We start from the raw sequence: 19,350 nt of genomic DNA on the forward strand, positions 1-19,350 counted from the left end.
CACCCCTCTTGCAGCCCCCATGGGCACACAGACTCTGATGTGACATGCTGCAGGTCCGATGGCAGCCTCAATTTTAGATTTACTCATGGGCCCGGATCTCCTAGTAACGGCGCGTCATGCAGGGCTTGCGTTGCTTCACAGGCTGCAAACCATGCCAAGCGGCAAAGCTTTACAGCAATGCACTCACTTAGGTGCTATCTTGGGCACGCCCTGCGTCAACAATTTTAAAGTTAAGAATACAACACAATAAAATTCTTCAACCAATTTAGGAAACTGTATCAAAATTGAATGAGCATTAAGACACCGAGATCATTAAAACAAATTAAGAATAACCAGAGATGTGAATTTTTGAAATTTTAAGGAAAAATAGCACCAACAAAAAGTAACGTCCCAAGCAAAAGTTAGTGTTTGACCAGGAAATAAGTCCAATTTCAAGCAAAGCGTGATAGGGCAGAGATTGGATACACAAATAAAGGCACCCCAAAGAATTACTAATTCGGTAAAAATTACAAAAATTTAGGTGAAATGCAAAATTTACATTAAGTGCTACATTTTACATTTGGTATCTATTTTGACTGTGAGCATGCATTTTGCACTAGAAATAGAGCAGAAAACGCAAGCGCCACAAACAACAGTAACTCATGCTCTGGTAGTTTGCATTGTTGACGAGCACCTCAGGTATAAGTATTGCAGTGAATACAATGTAATTATGCTGTGTGGCATATTGGCATAATTTAAGGAATTTTGAGTATCAAGTTGTTGGAAATTTTTACCTTTCTGCAGCGTCACCTTATACTGAACCCATTTTTTTGTTTGGCAATAGGACACTCTGCACCTCATTCCTGCTAACCAGTGATAAAGTGCTTGTGCTCTCACTTTAAACATGGTTTAATTTGCATATTCCTAATTGGTACAATTAATTATGTAATAAGTCACTAGTATATGGTACTACAAAAAACCCAGGGCCTGTAAAATAAATGCTACTAGTGGGTTGCAGTACTCATTGTGCGACCCACTTAAGTAGCACTATAAACATGTCTCCTGGCTGCCCTTGCAGCCTGGCTGTGCTGTTTCAAACAGCCATTTCAACCTAGCACAATAAACATTTTGCCAGGCTTACAATTTCCTTTTTTATATCTGTTAGGACGCATTAGCTGATAAGACATTCTTGTTGCACAAGGAGCCCCTTACACTAAATGAGCAGGGCAGTAGAATAAGCTGAGATACGGTAATTCCAGATGACTTCCTAAAGCCCTTGGTTACATCTTGCTATACAAACGTCTAGATCTGTTTACAGTTAGAGAGTTCTGACTATAACAATCTGGATTCATTAAAACATATTAGTTCAGAAATCCAGGTGACCCTTTGTAGGAAATTATGTTTGTCCACTAACACATTTCCCAAGTGGTTTGATAAGAAATGTTCTAACTCTCATAAGGCCCTGCTGGTGGCACTTCATCAGAAACTGAGATGCAAAGTAGCAGCAAGGGAGGCCTGGCATGTGTATTCAGTCATGTACAAGGAATGTAAAGTTGCTCCTAAAAGGGAGGCCTGGAGGACCTATTGGATGCTTGTTCACTCAGGGACAGCTAAGGGTTTGGGAGGGTAGTGAACTGGCCCTTTTTTCAAACAGATGCCTACCCCAAGTTGGCTTTGACAATTCCTTCCCAAGCCTGGGTGGATCGTGTTGGGTCTATATATAAAGAGAAAAGAGCATCCCCTTCACTTTTTCATCCTAGCAGGATGAAGGTGCTCATCTTTAACTGGGAGGAAGTTAAAGAAGCTATTGAGGCTTTACCAACTGGGAAAGCTCATGGTCCAGATGGAGTTCCCGGAGATCTCTATAAAGCACATGGGGATCCCAGAATCCCCATTATCACCCACTATCTGAATGTAGCTCTTAGTTGCACCCCCACCTCATGGCAAAAATCAATAATTGTCCTGGGATACAAAAAAGAGAACAGAGCCGATCCAGCCTGCTATATGCCAATTTTCCTAGAAGACACAGAAGTTAAAATCATTGGCAGCATTCTGCTGAAGCGGTTGACAGTGTGGGTAGAGGAACATAACATATTGACAGACATCCAATATGGTTTTAGAACTAGAAAAGGGATGATTGAAAAAAATCGCAATCTCAATTTACTCAATAACAAGTATACCACAGTTAAGAAAGACACCCTTCACCTGGCCTTCATGGACCTCAGCATGGCCTTTGACAACAGATCAAAGCTGTGGGCCGTGCTGTCCATGGGAGCAGATAGTGCACTTTTATGCTTGATTTAAACACGGGGCCTCTGTAAAATTTGGCCCTGATGAGGAGTGCCCTCTGAACTCTAAGCTGCCCAGGGGATGTGACATGGCTGCATTTAAGCATTTATGCTTTTTATCTTATATATTAACCACTTTGAGTCCTTCCTAGTAGAACAGTGCAAGGATGTCCCTAAGATGGATGACCGGTAAGTGCTGGCCTTGCTATATGCGGATGACACTGTCCTTATAGCACAAACAGCAAATGGCCTGTAGCATTTGCTAGACCGGTCTATTTAATTCATGAACAGCCTGGGCCTGAAAACCAACTTCTCTAAATCATACACTATGGTCTTCGACCCAGCCAAACTCAAATCCGAAATGTATTCGATTAAAGGTTATCATATTGGCAGGGTAATGAAATTCTGGTATCTGGGCTTATTACTGAATTCTAAACTGAACTGGCAAACTTTGCTTAATGCCCAGGCACAGTCCTTTAATAGAGTATCATACAGTATTAAGAAATTCGCTAGGGAGTTTGCCAGCCCCATATGAGTCCAATTATTGATCTATATAAAGCTAAATGAATCCCAACAGTGAGTTTCGGCAGCAAGAATCCAATCAGTAGAACCAGAGATATGCAATTTCATATATTTAAGGTAATTATAGCTCCCAAAAGTAAAAAAGCACCACTTACGGTTATCTGGTAGTGCGAGACTGGTTGAAAGTCAAAAACTCAGGCTTACCGCAATGGAGCACAGGACAGATGCAGGGACCAGGTCAGTTCCGCTGAATAAGTTGCCATCTAAAGTACAGCGCAAGGAGTTCCGTTTGTGGTGGAGGCCGCGAGGAGAAGGGAGAGAGTTGTGGATAACTATCGCTGTAGCACAAAGAGCAGGCCGGGTTGGGATTTTGTCTAGTGTCACAGTCAGTCGTTGCTGGAGTTTCGTGTTAATGGTCACCACAGACTCTTGATGCTGTAACACAATGTGCAGAGATCATGTTGCCAGTTGTCGTTGTCAGTCGCTGCAGCGGGAAGGGTTGGGCCACTGGAGCTTCGCATTGGTGGTCGGCACAGGCAACATCTCGGCATGAACTGGCCCTTTCTCAGTCATGAAGAGCCCAAAAACTCTGGATTTCTCATTTTCTTCCAGAAAGAGCTTGATTAATGCCACAGTAATGTTTCATGACCTAGGAGGCACTTCTTGGGGATCGGAAACACACTCCAAAAGAGGCAAGCAGGGATCAGGCAGGTCCAGTTGCAGATACAGTGAAGCATGTCAACTGGACAGTTGCAGGGAGATCTTTGGCGCTTGTTGTGTCTCTGTACCTCATGCAGGAGGCCAGCAAACTAGACTTTGGATTCACTTAGGTAGCCTGGGATGAAGAGAGCAAGGCCAGCCTTCCTTCTCAGACATCAGGGCATACCTCAGCCAGCAGGGCAGTCCCTGCTCTGTAGTGTCCACATGTCCAGTAGAGTACTGAAGAGAGGCTCTCAAAGTACTAGCTTGATACCTGGTGCCTGCCTTGAATTGAAAGAAACGTATGGAGTTTTCTCCTCACAGCGGTGTCTGGAGTTTCTTGCCTCTCTGCCCTGGCTCCTTTGGGTCTGGGGTCACAAAAGTCTTGTTTGAAGTTATTTGTGTGTAGGCTGAGGCCGTTCCTTTGAAGCACAATTGGTGTAGGTGCCCCCTCTCCACTCTCATTAAGTCAGGATGGCCCATCCTGCCAACAACCGGTCCCTCTTTGTGATACTGTCTAGGAAGAACACACAAAGGCCAACTATACTTAGTCATGCAACCCTATTACAATCCACAGTCACCAAATGGTTAGGACAAGGGAATGGCAAATTTCTAAAATTGGCCCTTTCAGAATTGTGATTTAAAATACAACTTTACCATTAAATACAGTTTTTAAATTACAATTCATTTGAGTGGAAACATGACATTTCTACCTGTCCCCAATCAAACGTTATCACTCATCAATGTAATATGGTAACCCAATGTTATCCTCTGGGACCTGTGGGGCTAACAGTACTAAAAAACGAGTGAGGAGTTTTTCACTAAAAAGTATATGTCCCAGTTTTTAATATAATGCACCCTGCCCCACAGGTTCTTTAGGGCCTACCCTAGGGGTGCTTCATATGTATTAAAAAGGAAGGCTTAGGTCTAGCAAAAGGTTTATTTTCCGAATTGGTAGTTTAAAACTGCATACAGGCTGCAATGGCAGGCAAGAGACGTGTTTTAAGGGTCCATAAGTGAGTGGCACAATAAGTGCTGCAGGCCCACTAGTAGCATTTAATTTACCAGTTCTGGCTATATGGCATACCACCTTGCAAGGGACTTATAAGCAAATTAAAGATGCCAGTCTGGTGTAAGCCAATTTTACAATTTTCTTTGGGATACAGCCCGAGGACTTTTGTACTGGTTAACAGTGGTAAAGTACACAGAGTCCTAAAGCCATCGAAAACGAATTCAGCAAAACAGTGGGGGTGAATGCAAAAAGTTTGGCGGTGACCCTGCAGGTCTTTTAATGGGTCTGAATATTTAATTTCCTCTCCCAAAGCATTTGAATATGAGTGCCCTATGAAACAGTTTAGCCTTGAGACTGTAACGCATCTGATAGTTGATTTTTAAAGAACCTATTTAGTTGATCGTTCCTTTTGTTTGAATTGTGTTGCCCAATGCCATGGGGTTCCAATTCCACATTTAGGTTTGCTTTGTGCTTGCAGCAAGTATTTCAGTCGTTCTCAATTGAAATAATGGTATGATTACTGCAACTGTTTCCAGTTGACATTTTTAAGAGTGTGAAAAGGTTGGAACCGTGCCTAATTGTGTGTTCTATCTAAAAGCTTTGCAAGGTCAATACATACATTAGATTGTAAGTAGCATTTAATAAAAGCTTCATATGCACAATATTCACATTTATTTTTTATGGATCATTTACAGCAACAGAATATTGATTGCACATATGGTCTGGTGAATAAATCCTGAGTACGTTCACTAAAAGGATCCAGATACATTTATATTTGACTAACAGAATAAATGACATTGATAGTAATGGCCTTATTTGTTTTTCCAGCTGAAGTAAACAGTTCACAAACTTTGAAAGCGCTTTTAAACTAGGTAGATTCATCAAAGACCCGTTTTGCGAGTCTGTAATAGCGATTCATAAGGAATCGCTATTACAGACTCGCAAAACGGGATTCATGTAGGAATCGCAAAATAAAATGCGATTCCTACACATTCCTTATTTGCGATTAGCAAATTGCTATTCGCAAATAAGGAATAACTCCCCATTCATTCCTATGGGCCAAAAGGCCCATAGGAATGAATGGGGAGTATTCCTTATTTGCGATTAGCAATTTGCTAATCGCAAATAAGATAGTGATTTAAAGGGTGCCAGGGGTGTCCAAAGGACACCCTGTAGCACCCCTTAAATGCAAATTCAAACAGGTGTTGCGCACACACATGTCCAAAGGACATGTGTGTGTAACATGCAAAAGAAAAAAATGCACTAAAGTGCTTTTTACTCGTTTTTCGCAATTTACCACAAAGTCAGATTTCGTGGTAAATTGCGACCAAATATTGCGAATTCGCAATTTCAAATAGGGTGATGAATTGCATTTAAGGAATCTCTATTAGAGATTCCTTAAATCAAATTCCTCGCAAATATGCGATTTCGCAAATAGTGATTTTTGCATTTGGGATCATGAATCCCAAATGGAAAAATCGCACTCGCAAAGGGCCAGATTCTCAGAATCTGGCCCTTTGCGAGCACAATTTCGTTTCATGAATCGGGCTGTAAATCTCTCTTACACCTTTTCGTTTACTCTATGAAATCCCAACCGAGATTGGGCGGTCTTCTTATACAAGTTCAACAGCCAACAGAGCCAAAAGGTTGACTCTGCGCCTACAAAACAGTTGAAGTTATTACACAGGGTGCTTTGAGGGGCGCCCGTCAGGGTACTTGCAAAGTGTGCTTGGTGTGTACCAGTCCAGAATTATTCCGGCACGTAAGAATTTGGTACTACCCTATAGGCACCTACTCCTGCTCTCTGAAAGAGATTTAATGGCCAAAACTTCGTTCCATTTGTACATTATTTGTTTCTCTTTGTTACATTTAATGCAACAATTCTAAGCTGTAGGCCAGTTGCAAAAATACGCATAGACAATTAATTACAAGATGTTTGTAAATGAGTTGGGGCTTTATTGGTGTTTATCCGCTGTTATTGCATTTCTCCGTCCATTTCACCGACTTTGCCAAAGGATTGCCTGCTGGTTTACATCATCTCCAAAATAATGTTCAGACATGCCTGAATACTCTGTAAGTGCATATGGATAGATTACTGTGTGTATAACACTATGTGAATCAGATGTACGCTCTTCCTTCATAGGTTATGATTTTTTCTCAGACAGATATCAGACTTATGATTTGGAAGTACTACAAGGCATTTAGCTACAATGACTTTCAGAGCTTTCCAGTTATGATTGAGTGTCCTCACCGTAGGTTCTGATGGTGCTAGAGTGCATCACCTGAAGTGTCTTTTCTATCCTTCTTTGAAACCCAAAATATAGGACGGCAAATCACTCAACCATCTAGTGTTAGTAACAATAAATATTTTTCAAAACGTTATTATCTATTATAATATAGGTTTAAATCCCTCAGTCAAGGCCCATAGGTTGAACGACAAAAACGTTTATTCTAAAATGTTGTGCAACATGAATTTCCTGTCAAAAAGTAGTCCCTATAAAAATATCTAGTGACAAAATAAAGGGAAGAATAATGTTTTTCTACATATTAAATATCGTTTGTAACTATAACCCAGTATTTAAAATTGTTCACTTTATTATACTTGTATTGAATATTGTATTTATTTAGTTTAATATGTATTAGGTATAATATTATGTTTAGTGTTTAATCATATTAATATAATTGTTTTGAATTTTAAAGAATATAGGGGAACATTATGATAACGGGCAGATCGCCAAAAACCTCCGCCCGCTACCAATTCCCCCCCGCAACATTACCATGGCGGGGGGGACCCCGGCAGACGGGAAGACCGTCCACCAGTTTTTCGCCTGTAGGCAATCCGCCCGATTGCCTACTGGGCGGGAAAGCAGTTTATTTGGTGGCTGTGTCTGTTAGACACCGCCAGCCATATTACTATGAGGGCAGAAGCATGCCTTAATGCCGCCACGGAAAGGCATTATTTAGTTAGGTCATAGTCCTAATTAAAACGTTTTACAATAATTTATTAATTTATATCTTTAAATTAGGTAAAATATATGTTTTGGTTATATATATATATATATATATATATATATATATATATATATATATATATATATATATATATATATATATATATATATATATATATATATATATATATATATATATATATATATATATATATATATATATATATATATATATATATATATATATATATGTTAATTAATTTTTCTGTTAATAAAAAGAGAAAACATATATATATATATGTAAATTTCATTTTTCTGTTTATAATTGCTGTTATTTTTTTAAAATATGTATAAATATATATACATATATATATATATACATATATATATATATATATATATATATATATATATAATATTTACATTAGTAGTTAAAACAACCGTTTTTATTTACATTTTATCGTTTAAATACATTACTTATAATGTTACATATATTAAAATTTCCATATCTTGCCTTTTCGTTGACAATAATATTTTTGAAACAATAGTATGTAAGCTTGACATTTCTTTAGGTGGTATTCTCGTGTCACAATATTGTTCACTATATTGTGTCATACAACCACCCACATACATTGCTAAAGATCCTCTACCCAAGTTACAGGGCTGAGCTGCAGATGAGGACCTATCACCAGGGAGTCAGACTTGAACAAGCAGGATAGCCAAAGGCAGGTCAAAGGCTATTAGAACATTCAACTCACTGACTGTAAAAACGTTCTTAGTGAAACAATATTATATTATTCATGAAAGGAGGCATGTACATTTATGGCTGGGAGTTTACTTGAATATAGTTTTTACTTTATTTGAGAATGTGTAACTTGTATTGCCTTACTAATGTGCAACAGGGAGTACTTTATCCCATATTATATACATAGGAGCCTGCAATTCATTTTAAAAAAGCCCATCTCTAATTTCCTTATTAAAGTTGAGTTGTGACAACTCTTGCTACCTGCAGTTAATAAATTCTGGAGCAGCTTAATTGTTATATGTTATAGTTGACTTCTGGCCAGCAGCCGGAATGAAAGGCACTACCACTGCAGCTGCATTTTAAGCAAGGATAAGTGGAACTGACGTTTCCTTCTTCTGATATGTTTTTCATAAAACAAAAAGTTAATAGTAGAAAATAAATAGTTATAACCACATGTTTATTTTTTCTTGTGCTATGAGTCAATAATGGAAAGCTGGACTCTCGGCGTGTTACTTGGAAATCTCTGATTTAGATGAAACTGAGTCTAATGTATTTTTGCAAAAAATACTAATTGCTTTTTGGTGTATTTCTCAGTAGAGCTTTTGCTTTTATTGTTCATGTCTGCAATGAACTTGAGAAAGCCAGACACCAAGCATTGATGTGGCTTATGGGAAGGGTGATGGTGTAACCATGCATGTTAAGAAATAGAATACTCTCTTCCGTTCAGTGCTCTACTAACTTATTAGAACATTGGAATGTTGGGAGCTACATTGAAAACAATGGAGTGCTCTGGGCTTATAATGGCTAGTATGAGCCTGGAGCTCCAACATTCCAATGTTTGTTTGTTCACTGCTCTGGCTGTGAACAAAGGCTTCAAGGAGCCTGAGGGGATTCCAATCCCCTCACGCTTCCAAAAGGCTTTGTTTTCTTTGTTAGAACATTCTGTCCTCTAGTGATAGACTGTTCTAATAGCCTTATAGCCCTTCATAGATGGGCTATACCGCTATTAAAGTCCCTCTCCCCTGTTAAAGGCCCTCGCCTTCGGCTCGGGGCCTTTAACGCTGGAGAGGGCCTTTAATAGCCGGTATAGCCCTCTACGGCGGGCTATAAGGCTATATTAAGGATTCCAGCCTTGTTCCTTTATATGGCAACGTGATCCCTTCGTGGCTTGCAATATCCTTCTAGTGTACAGCAGGGGGTAGGTTATCCTAGACATAATGCCTTATACAGAAACACATTATATTGGCCAATAAAGTGATATTGAAGGAGGGTTTTATCCAGAAGTTGCATATGTAAAGGTTTATACTTGATCCATTTCTTAGCAGAGCCAAAATAATTGCTACTAGGATCATTAAATGAAAATATAATGTGAAGGCAGACAGCATGCTGTTTGAAGGAAACTGAATGGTGCTGTGTTCAAATATATCACATTATTATTGGGAGATATTGATTGGTTCTTAGGAAACACATTAAACCTGCTATTCTGACTAGTAGTTAAACTAAGAAGAGATTGGAGATGCTTGAAAATTGAGTATGAATGGTATCACCTTATGATGGGAATATATTGATTGTATCTTTGAAAACACTTTATATCCATTATCTGGACAAGATAATAAATCAGAATGAAATTAGAAATAGATGCTGAAGGAATATGACGACCTTACAAATCTGGTGTTAGAATTGTGAGACTCAATAGCAAAAAGTTGAGAAAATTAGCATAACCTTTCTTGGAATTATAATTAGCCCTAAAGAAGTGGTGGGATTCTCGACGTGAAGCGGGGTGTTGGCTCTTCCTTTATACTCTTTGCAATTTTTTTTGAATACTGAATTGAACACAATGGAAATAAATTGAACATCACTGGTCATACATAACGGTGTAGCTCTAGTCTCCCTAACAGACCACTATTTAGGATAGCTGTTGTCATTAGAAGGCAGATTGTCATTGGCACCTAGTAAGTAATTGAAACACACATCATCTTCACAGAACCCAGCCAGTATAGTATCGACCTTACTTATTTTGTCCAGCCTCTACCAATTAGATTCAAAGCACATGTCAAGGCAAGCTCAAGTGATGTGATAAAGACAACATAAGTGCAGCACCATTCACGACAAATTCCCCTCATGACCAACTGGCCCAGTTCTTGTCTTGCTCGCTCTTGCTGCTCAAAAGAGTTCAGTGATGCAACAGGTGCTTACTTTTAAACCGACACCCATGAGTCCTGCTTAGTTTGAAGGAACAGGGCTGCTCATGGCTCTTGTGGCAGCACCTGGAGGCACTGTCTCTCTCTCTCTGGAGCGGGGCGCAGGATGTCTCCCAGATGTCGGCATTGTTACCTGCTTGTGAAGAGGCAGTAAGTTAACTTGGTTCAACAGGGGCTAGGGAATCCTCTTTTCGACTCCAAACTGCAGCCAACAAGGATGTAGCATCGTCCACTGCATCTCTAGCATTCCTCAGCAGTGTGATGAGGACAGTTCCCTCGCAACGCAGGTCCAACCCCCAAGTCGTAGTCTCAGGCTCTCCTTCAAATTAGGGCCCAAATCATTTAGCAACATTTAGCAAATTTAACTATTTAGCAACGTTGGTACCAGCAGCCCATCCTGACATACTGGGTTGCTGTGGTATGTGGTTATACAGAAGCTGGTTTGTCCAGCACAAATGCCCCAGCCCAGATGGTCACAAGTCTTGGCACTCCTTGAAACTATAACTTCACTAGTTGTCGCCTCTGGCATATGGAGTCATTGGAGCACTGTGATTCAGGCTTAGTAAGACCTGCACAGTGCTCGACACATGACTACAGAAAGGGGGTCAACCCGGTAGTCATAGGGATCTGGGTAATCATGTGCTATAAAGAGAGTGGTCCCTAACCAATTGTGAGTGATTCAAAATGATAAGATAAATATTCATTGACAGTTCTCTTGGTAGAACACTATTGTTTATTCAGATAGTGTTGATACGTTAAACACTGTATTTTTTCATTTTTAGTTATAAATGCAAACATATAATATACATCTTAACAGTGCCCACTGTACAGGGAAGAGGGGTGGGAGTGTTGTGCTCAGGAGTGGTGTGGGTAGGTGAAGTGACAATTCAATTGTACATCACTTTAAACAGCCATCATCAACTGTTTAAAGTGATGTACAATTGAATTGTTATCAATTTTTAAATATTACATCTAAATTCAGTGCTTAAACATCAGTAGCACTTAGAGGTTACTTGAGGGCGCAGTAGACCGGGTAAAATATGAAAAATTAAGTTGACCTCGAGGGACGAGGGTCTGATACAAAAGTCACGTTGGGCAAACTGAAACAGTATCTTTGTATGGAGCAAGCACCGAAGTTGACGACTTAATGCATTGGTTCCATATCACGTAGTCGGATGGATGCGCTGCAGCCAAGCCTCGCAGTTGGTGTTGAAGGGCTGGTGCTGCATCATAGTTCAGCCTTGCAGAATCATCTTTAAATCGGCGGTGCATTGTCATTGAACCTCACAGTCGGGAACCGCGCCATAGTCAATTTGGCAGTGCATCAGAATCAATGACAAATGGGTCAGTTCCGACCGGCACAAAGTTGGGACTGTGCTCGTTTTTTAGCAGGCTAGCACAGAAACCCACTTCTAAGGCCCTAAACTGAAGGGAACACCTAAGGCAAAGATAGGACTCACAGATGGCAGATTCCAGATGCTGGATTGAGAGTTGCAGGCAGTCCTTGATGTCCCTGAGACTCCAGAACAGGAGGCAAACAATCAAGTCCTTTGAGTAACTTGGTTCTGGGAATGTAGACAGGTCCAGTTCTTCTCACTACCAAGTAAGGGGCAGCAGGGCAGCACAGCAACGCAGGAGTCTAGCAATTCCAGCAGAGTGACAATCCTTTCACCAGCACAGAAGTCCTTCTTCCTGGCAGAGTGTCCTCAGGACCAGAGTCTTCTGTTTTGATAGAATCAGAGGCATAGTATTTATACTTTCATGCCCTGGTTCTGAAAGAAGGGAGAATTGTCTGGAAGGATCTTTCGAAGATCACACGGTCCCTGCCTTTCCTGTCATGTCTCCAGACTCACTATAGGTCAGTATGCAGCTCTTTGTGTGGGGACAGGCACAATCCTCTTCAGGTGCAAGTGTAAGCTCCTCTCTCCCACTCAACTCCAGAAGGCTCATCCATCAGGATGCAAATGTCACACCCTAGCTTCCTTTGTTTATGACTGTCTAGAGGAAATGCAGAAGACCAGCTGTCACCCAACCCAAAAGTGTAATCAGAGGCTGGCAGAGGCAATGCGTGGTTAAAGTAAGAATATGCCAACTTTCTAAAATTGCAAAAACAACAGTTTTTGCTTGATTCCAGTCCAGGAAAGACATGGCTTGACAGTTCAGGCTGGACTGTTCCCATGAGGCACAGGGTCAAGGCTGATTTGCATATAGCCATGTCTGAACTGGAGTGGTGTGGAGTGCAAAAAAACGATGGATTTAGGCCCAGATCTCTGTACTGGGGTGAATGTATGACATTGTTCTGCATTCTGTCCATCAACTGTTATCTTTGTATTTGTTATGATTTAGGACTGTGCCTAGAGACTCCTTCAGGGGTGAGTTGTCGTACTATACTGAGTTCACTCAACTAACACTCTTTACATCTCAAAACACTGTTGTTTGAGTCAGTGATACTTCTCAACGAAGGGCCTGTATACAAATCAGGGAGGGAGATAGGGCTGAAAGGAAATCAGAAAAAGTAGGCCAGGGGTTCTGGGATTAAACCTTTGATGTGCATATCACTGTGGCTGTCATCCAAGTGTGAACTCTGCTCACTCCCATAAATTATGTTGTGATCAATCAGCTTCGGAGTCACGCTTACTGTGACAAACCTCTTTCATGAAGGAAAATTAAAAGGAGAAGTGCCAACTTCAACAGAAGCAGAACGCCAATGTTAGACCTGACTCTTTCTGCAGGACCACCCACAAACCTTTTTCCTTCTTCCTTCCTTTTTTGCTGAGTTCATTTTTGCTGGCTTTAGGATTCTGGGCACTTTACTGCTGCTGACCAGTGCTAAAGTGAAGGTGCTATGTCCCTAAAACATGGTAACATAGGCATATCCCTAACTGGCATATTTAGTAACAAGGCAGGTATTAAAATAGCCAGGTGTTTAGCAGTTTTTTAAAGCTGGTAAAGTTAGAGGAAGATCAAATGTCGAGAGGAAGCTTATTCGCATGAAAGGAGGCCAGGTAGGAAATGGCCCGACCACCATGTCTCAAAATACAAGGTCTCTTCCTTCCCTCCAGTGTGTCCCCACCCAGCTCACAGGAATGCAGTAATACACAAATCTGTCTGGGGAGGATTCCTCTCCTCATCATGTTTTACCAGGCAAGTCTGGGCTTCCCAAAATGGAACTCAGAGTCCTCCATACAATATTCCATTGCAAACATATTTACTAAGTGTACACTCCCCACACACTTACAGTCATCTCTATACATTGTAGATTTACCTGTACATAATGTATACAGTATACACTTGCAGTCTGCATAAATTCTTCAGTACTAAAGATTTCCTATATTTAACCAGGTTGTGCTTATATGCATTGCCTGCACACACTCATGCACTATGTTCGAGCTGCACAGCTCTTCACCCTTTATGTATTCTACTTCACACAAGCACACATACAACCAGCACATGCAGTCCCTTTGCTCTTACTGTTAAGCACTACATCTTCCATCTAATGTATTTTTCTCAGGCATATATACACTGCCCCATCCTTGCACTGTGGCCTTTCCAGGCACACGTACAACTAACACAAAGTCACAACTCCTACGTTATGAAGCAAGCCACATCTACCTAATGTAGGCAAAGGGTGAATTAGGCATACAGCAGCAGAATATTTACTTGTACAAAGCTGAGTGAGCTTTTAGAGCTCACTTTAGTGACACTGGGTAAAAAGGTCCTGTTCACTACTACTGATCACTGCACGGAATGCTGCCACCCCACGCCTGTGCTGCTTAACTCCTGGTAAAGGTGGTAATCTTCTACAACTATGCGGTTAGAACCGTAGGCACCCCTCCTGGTAAAACAAGGCTGTAATTCATTAGACAGACAGATGTCATGGCGCACATGCATGATTCATATTCACCAATGGAACAAAAATCAGCATTAGGGATCCAGGCAACAGTACAGTTGGGCACTTAGCGCTGCGGTAAATGTCTGTTCCATGCACAGGACTTTTATGTCCCAACAAGGTCATACACCGACCTTTTAACCACCATTTTAAGATTAACACATAATTGCCCAAGACTTTGCATATATGTACATGCACTCCACTTATGCACAAACTGCCTTGATAAACCACAAAAGAACACTTTGAAACACAGCATTCAACAATAACATGTCGGCCTATGTTGGTGTCTGTGGTACAAGTTGTGAGACACTTAAGGCCTCATTACCATTTCGATCGGAAAGGCTCCAAACGGCATTCGGATTTCGCTAACCTGTGGTGGAAAATATGTTTCCGACCAACTCAGAAACATTTCCGACTGACAGACTATGATAGAAAGGTAACTGTTCGGTCTTTCCAGCTCGGTTTTGACCGGCATTCGGAGACTCCGAGTCAGTCAGAGCCGAATTGTACAGGTCTATGGACCACATTTCCGACCGACGTTTTACAATGTTGGATTCGGACAGCCTTTACGTACCAGTCTGTCCGACACAAAACGGCTATCGGAAATTGACTTTGGGGGCCCATAGCAGACTCCCCTTTACCCACAGGCCTCTGGATACTCATGGGACCCCTCTTTCCAACCTTGCACAATGTGGCAGGCACCATAGGGTACCCGGCACAGGGTGTAAGGTTTTCCGCAACCACCCCATTTTTTCAATGGGAGCCTGTGTTGTCGGTCGGAACACAGGCTTTCATTGAAGTCAATGGGAGAGAATCTGACCGAATGGTGTTTGGAAACATGGTGATCGGTCGGTCAGCCTCCCCAAACCCGAATTCTGACAACAAGCTCGGTCGGAATGCTTTCCAATCTACTTCATAATGAGGTCCTAAATTTCAAAGAGTTTCTTTTGGCCCAGGAAAAATCAGTGAGCTATTGCTTTTGTTTAGCCTGCAGAGAGCTGGCTAATAGGTTAAAAAATATGCACATGTTATGAAAGTTACTTGTGGGGCAGTCAGTGTGTTTCTCTCAGGCTGAGTCTTACTCAGAAATAGGGGTGGATGCACCTCTTGTAATTCTGTGTAGCATATTTAAGCAGAATTACTCTAAAAATGTCGTGAGATCACACAGATTTACAAAAGAAGAAAAATTCTACATTTAAACTAGCTTCATAGTTTTAAAATGCAGCCTTACGCCCAAAATAGACGCAAAGAAACATTTAAGGCAAAAAAAATATAGCGCTAAATGCAACGGAATACGAATAGCAAATGTGCTGTTGCTGTTGAATTTTCCCCTCCCAAATTACTCTGAACGTAAACATGTTATTATCGGCATTAAAGAATAACGGAGAATTACAGATATTACTCTGATTACTCCGACGTAATTGAAATTCCGCCCCAGCCTACACAGATGAATGAAATCCATTGAACCTATAAATGGGAGACTCACTCGCAGACAGGAGGATATTTGCAGACAACTACATACAGCATGCATCTTCAACCGTGTCATTGATCTTTGGAAAAACGACCACAATTTGCCAATATGAGAAATGAATGAATCTGATCATTATGTTATTGCCTTTTTTGAAACGAATGCTGAAACTTAAAAAGTAACTTGGCTTCTTAAAATGAAAACAACCAGAATAACTAATCCCAGGATGAAAGAGGCGGCAGATGGTAGGCAGAGTTACATCCCTGGTTCTTTCCTTCCTGTGAGAAATGGTAATAGCTCAAGGAAGCATCAAGAAAGGCCAATTCAAAGAAAAGTAAATATGAATCCAACAAGAAAGAGTCTTTTAACATTCAGTTCCCTAATCCCGTGAATGTTGAAAGAAGTGAAACGCATTTGTCTTATAGTGTTACTGTATGTTCTAGGCCCTTTGAAGAAGCTACAAATGTCAGAAAGCTTCTGTTGTTGAAAAAATAAAATACAGTTTTGAACATCCCTTCAACGCAATCGAATTCTGCTGTACCGAGTAGCTCATAACAAAACAAAGCTCACCTTACCTGCCATGAGACAGCAGCTGGCATCAGGAAACATGAGAAGGCCGCATGCCTGCAGAATCTTTCGAACTAGGGTGAAACGCTAGTACAAATGTCACTTCCTGCGATAATTAGCTATGAACCCATCATTCACTTCTGAACGTCGCTTGCTGCTTGTGCTGTTAAAACACCTGTGAAATAAATCGAGTGAGGAGAAATAGGTGTATGAGCCTGTCCTCGGTTTTCTGTCAGCGCCGATGCCACCTGAGAAGGCTGCATTAGCACACTTGAGGTGACACTCACACCTGCCTAGAGACCAAGGGCCCTCATGTGTAAACATCCGCGCGGGCAGGCGCAGTGGTATGGGTGGGGGAGGGGCGCATGCGTAACGGTCTTTGTCAGAATGGCTCATTTTTCAAAAGCTGATAGCCTGTTGCTGTTTAAGCATTCATGCCATTTGCTTATTGGGTTACTGCTTAAAGTACATAAAAGGTAAGGTGCCCTCATACATTTCCTGACACTTTGAAAGTGTATTTTGTGTGGCATGAAAATGGTGGCAAAGCAGTTCTCTCCCCTCACGTTTGAGCTATGGCAATATTATAATGTTATAAGCAAATCCAACTGTAAAATGCTGCGTTTCGCAGTCGCTTGTAGGAAGTATTTCTAAGGCAACTGAGACTACTGTTAGGTGCTTTTCACTCCTGAATGTGTAATAATATGAATCCCTTCTATGTTTTACAGTAATGAGCCAAATAACTCACATGGCCTGTCTCTGGAGGACATGAGAAGAAGCTTCCAGTATTCGCCAGTAGACAAAAATGGTCAGTATCTGCTCAATTGTGCCAGTTGTTAACTGTCTCTGTTTGCTCAACGTTTATAATTTCAAATTAGCCATACATGTAGATATGATGTTCAACTATCTATGCAATTTGATATTTGTGTAGCACACCATTGCAGTTGGTGGGGCGCCACCTTGTAGTTGTCTTATCCAGAAGTTAATACAGGCTGGACTCTCCATGAAGTTGTTAATGGCACATGGTAGGTGGGTGCCTTTATGGCTGCATAACATCAACTAATTTACTTTATCGTTCACCTCACTGTTCTGGTTCACATTGAAGCTGATCCGGTTAACCCCTGAGTGACTAACCTGTTAAAAAACATGGGTTTCACCAACACACCCCTGAATGATTTGACCTACCGCAGGGAGCCTTCCTGTCAATTACCTTATTAAAACTAAACGAAGAATCTTTTGGATCCTAAGTTACCAAGATCGACATCAAGACCCATTAATATGCTGAAGACCATAACTCTATCTCAAATGCCATCAACCCCAGACAGACAGTGACTCAAAACCTGATGCAACATAATGCAAATCTTCATAACAAGTATCTATCTAAACCTGAACCAAAGACAGAATTCCTCCTGTTTGCTTACAACACCAAACAGCCTCAGATTCAAGTTTTGTCTTATATCATGTACCCGCGAGGTTTCACCCCTCCTGCTAGCAGTTAATGCAGAAACACTTCGCCCACCCTCGACGCAGACCTCTCCTTTTAAGAATACATGGTCAACAAAACCAATCTATTTCTAAAAAGTTTTGCATTAATACTTTTAAAAACATTAAATGCATACACCTTTTTAACTGGACAGTTTAATGATTTATTTTCCAAAAGGATGATGTAAGCATTGATCAAGGAAGGACACAATTTTACATCCATACCTTCCCGGGCCAAGCACTTATATGGAATACCATTGACTCATGTGCTATTGTTCATAAGAATATGCACACCTAATTTTCCTACAGAGGATGTATATCTGGGTTGTTTTAATAGAGAAGAAATACAGAATAACTTAGCCTCACTGTTTTTGCCATTTAAAGGTGATTGGGGAACAGCCGCGGCCCATGCAGGTAAGAGCAGCGGGGTCAGCTGGGGGAGGGGGAATTTTGACGTACGATGATGAGGGAAAATTAATTATTTATTTATTTTCCATCTCCATTTTCCTTTGAAATACTCCCAAGCCAGCCTCACCGCTCTTACCTGCACATGCCGCGGCTGTCAGGGAACCATTTAAGATCATGTAGATTTGTATTTAGGTGATGACAGAGGAACATTTTTTTGTTAATACATTTGAAGGCACGATGAGTTTGATATTTTTATATAATGAAGGCATATATATTGATTGATGATTGTTGATGTGTTCTTTGAATACATAACTCTTTATTTCATGTTTATTGGAGAGAAGTTATGTGGAAATCTACCTATCCAGGTGTTATGTTGTTCCAGATGCTACCCACATATAATGAGAAGAATTAAAATACTTGTTTATTGGCATTTTATGCATTCTGACTTGGGTGATGCTACAACTCATTGCTTTACAGGAATATTTTTTAATTTGAATAGGTGGGCTGATGCGATGTTATCTTGTAGGCACTGTATAATTACTTGGCGGTAGCATGGATTTACAGAGACACATACATTTATTAGGATCACCTATCTGTAGATGCATCACCTTTACCCACAGTTGGTCCCATGTGCAGATGTTCTATCAATGATGCACTGCAAGGTGTCGCAGTGCTTGTTGGAATTTAAGAAAAAAAGAAAAAAAAGTAAACCACTTACGTTGCGCTTGCCGCATCACCAACCCATCAATGCAGCGAGTGCAAGGTAAGTTATTGACCCCATCCTCATCTATTGACTCCTCCACCCCGCCCCCCACCCCACTGCGCTTACCTGCATCGGCCGCTCCTGTACAAAGGTAATCTTACACTTTTGTGTAAGTTTACTCTTTTTTGATATTCACATGCTAAAGATAACCTATTTATGTGCAGAGTTCTCCTCCCGACTGCAGAGTCTCCACTGTTGTAAAGTTACTATGTAACCATAGACTGTTAATACCCAAAAGGAGTAAACATACAGCAAAGTTTAAGTTTACTTATGTGAATCAGGCCCTCAATCTTTGTCATTTCTTTGAGGGGTTTTATACCGAGCCTATTAGCAAAGCTAAATATTGCAGTGGTAGATTGTTCAAAATAAAGGCTCATAA

At 40.8% G+C, this 19,350-nt stretch overlaps 1 protein-coding gene across 2 annotated transcripts in view; it reads left to right on the forward strand.

Annotated features, from left to right (window-relative positions):
* The window catches only part of LOC147747399 (serine/threonine-protein kinase TNNI3K), a 2,862,006-nt gene that overhangs the window by 2,814,605 nt on the left and 28,051 nt on the right, over nucleotides 1–19,350 (forward strand). For both annotated transcript variants that reach the window (XM_086953863.1, XM_086953861.1), the window contains one exon: nucleotides 17,047–17,126. In XM_086953863.1, the coding sequence (XP_086809989.1) occupies nucleotides 17,047–17,126 (80 nt within the window). The remainder of the gene's footprint in view (nucleotides 1–17,046; nucleotides 17,127–19,350) is intronic.

The sequence above is a fragment of the Lissotriton vulgaris genome, chromosome 1_1 (assembly GCF_964263255.1).
Source record: "Lissotriton vulgaris chromosome 1_1, aLisVul1.2, whole genome shotgun sequence".
Classification (NCBI taxonomy): Eukaryota; Metazoa; Chordata; class Amphibia; order Caudata; family Salamandridae; genus Lissotriton; species Lissotriton vulgaris.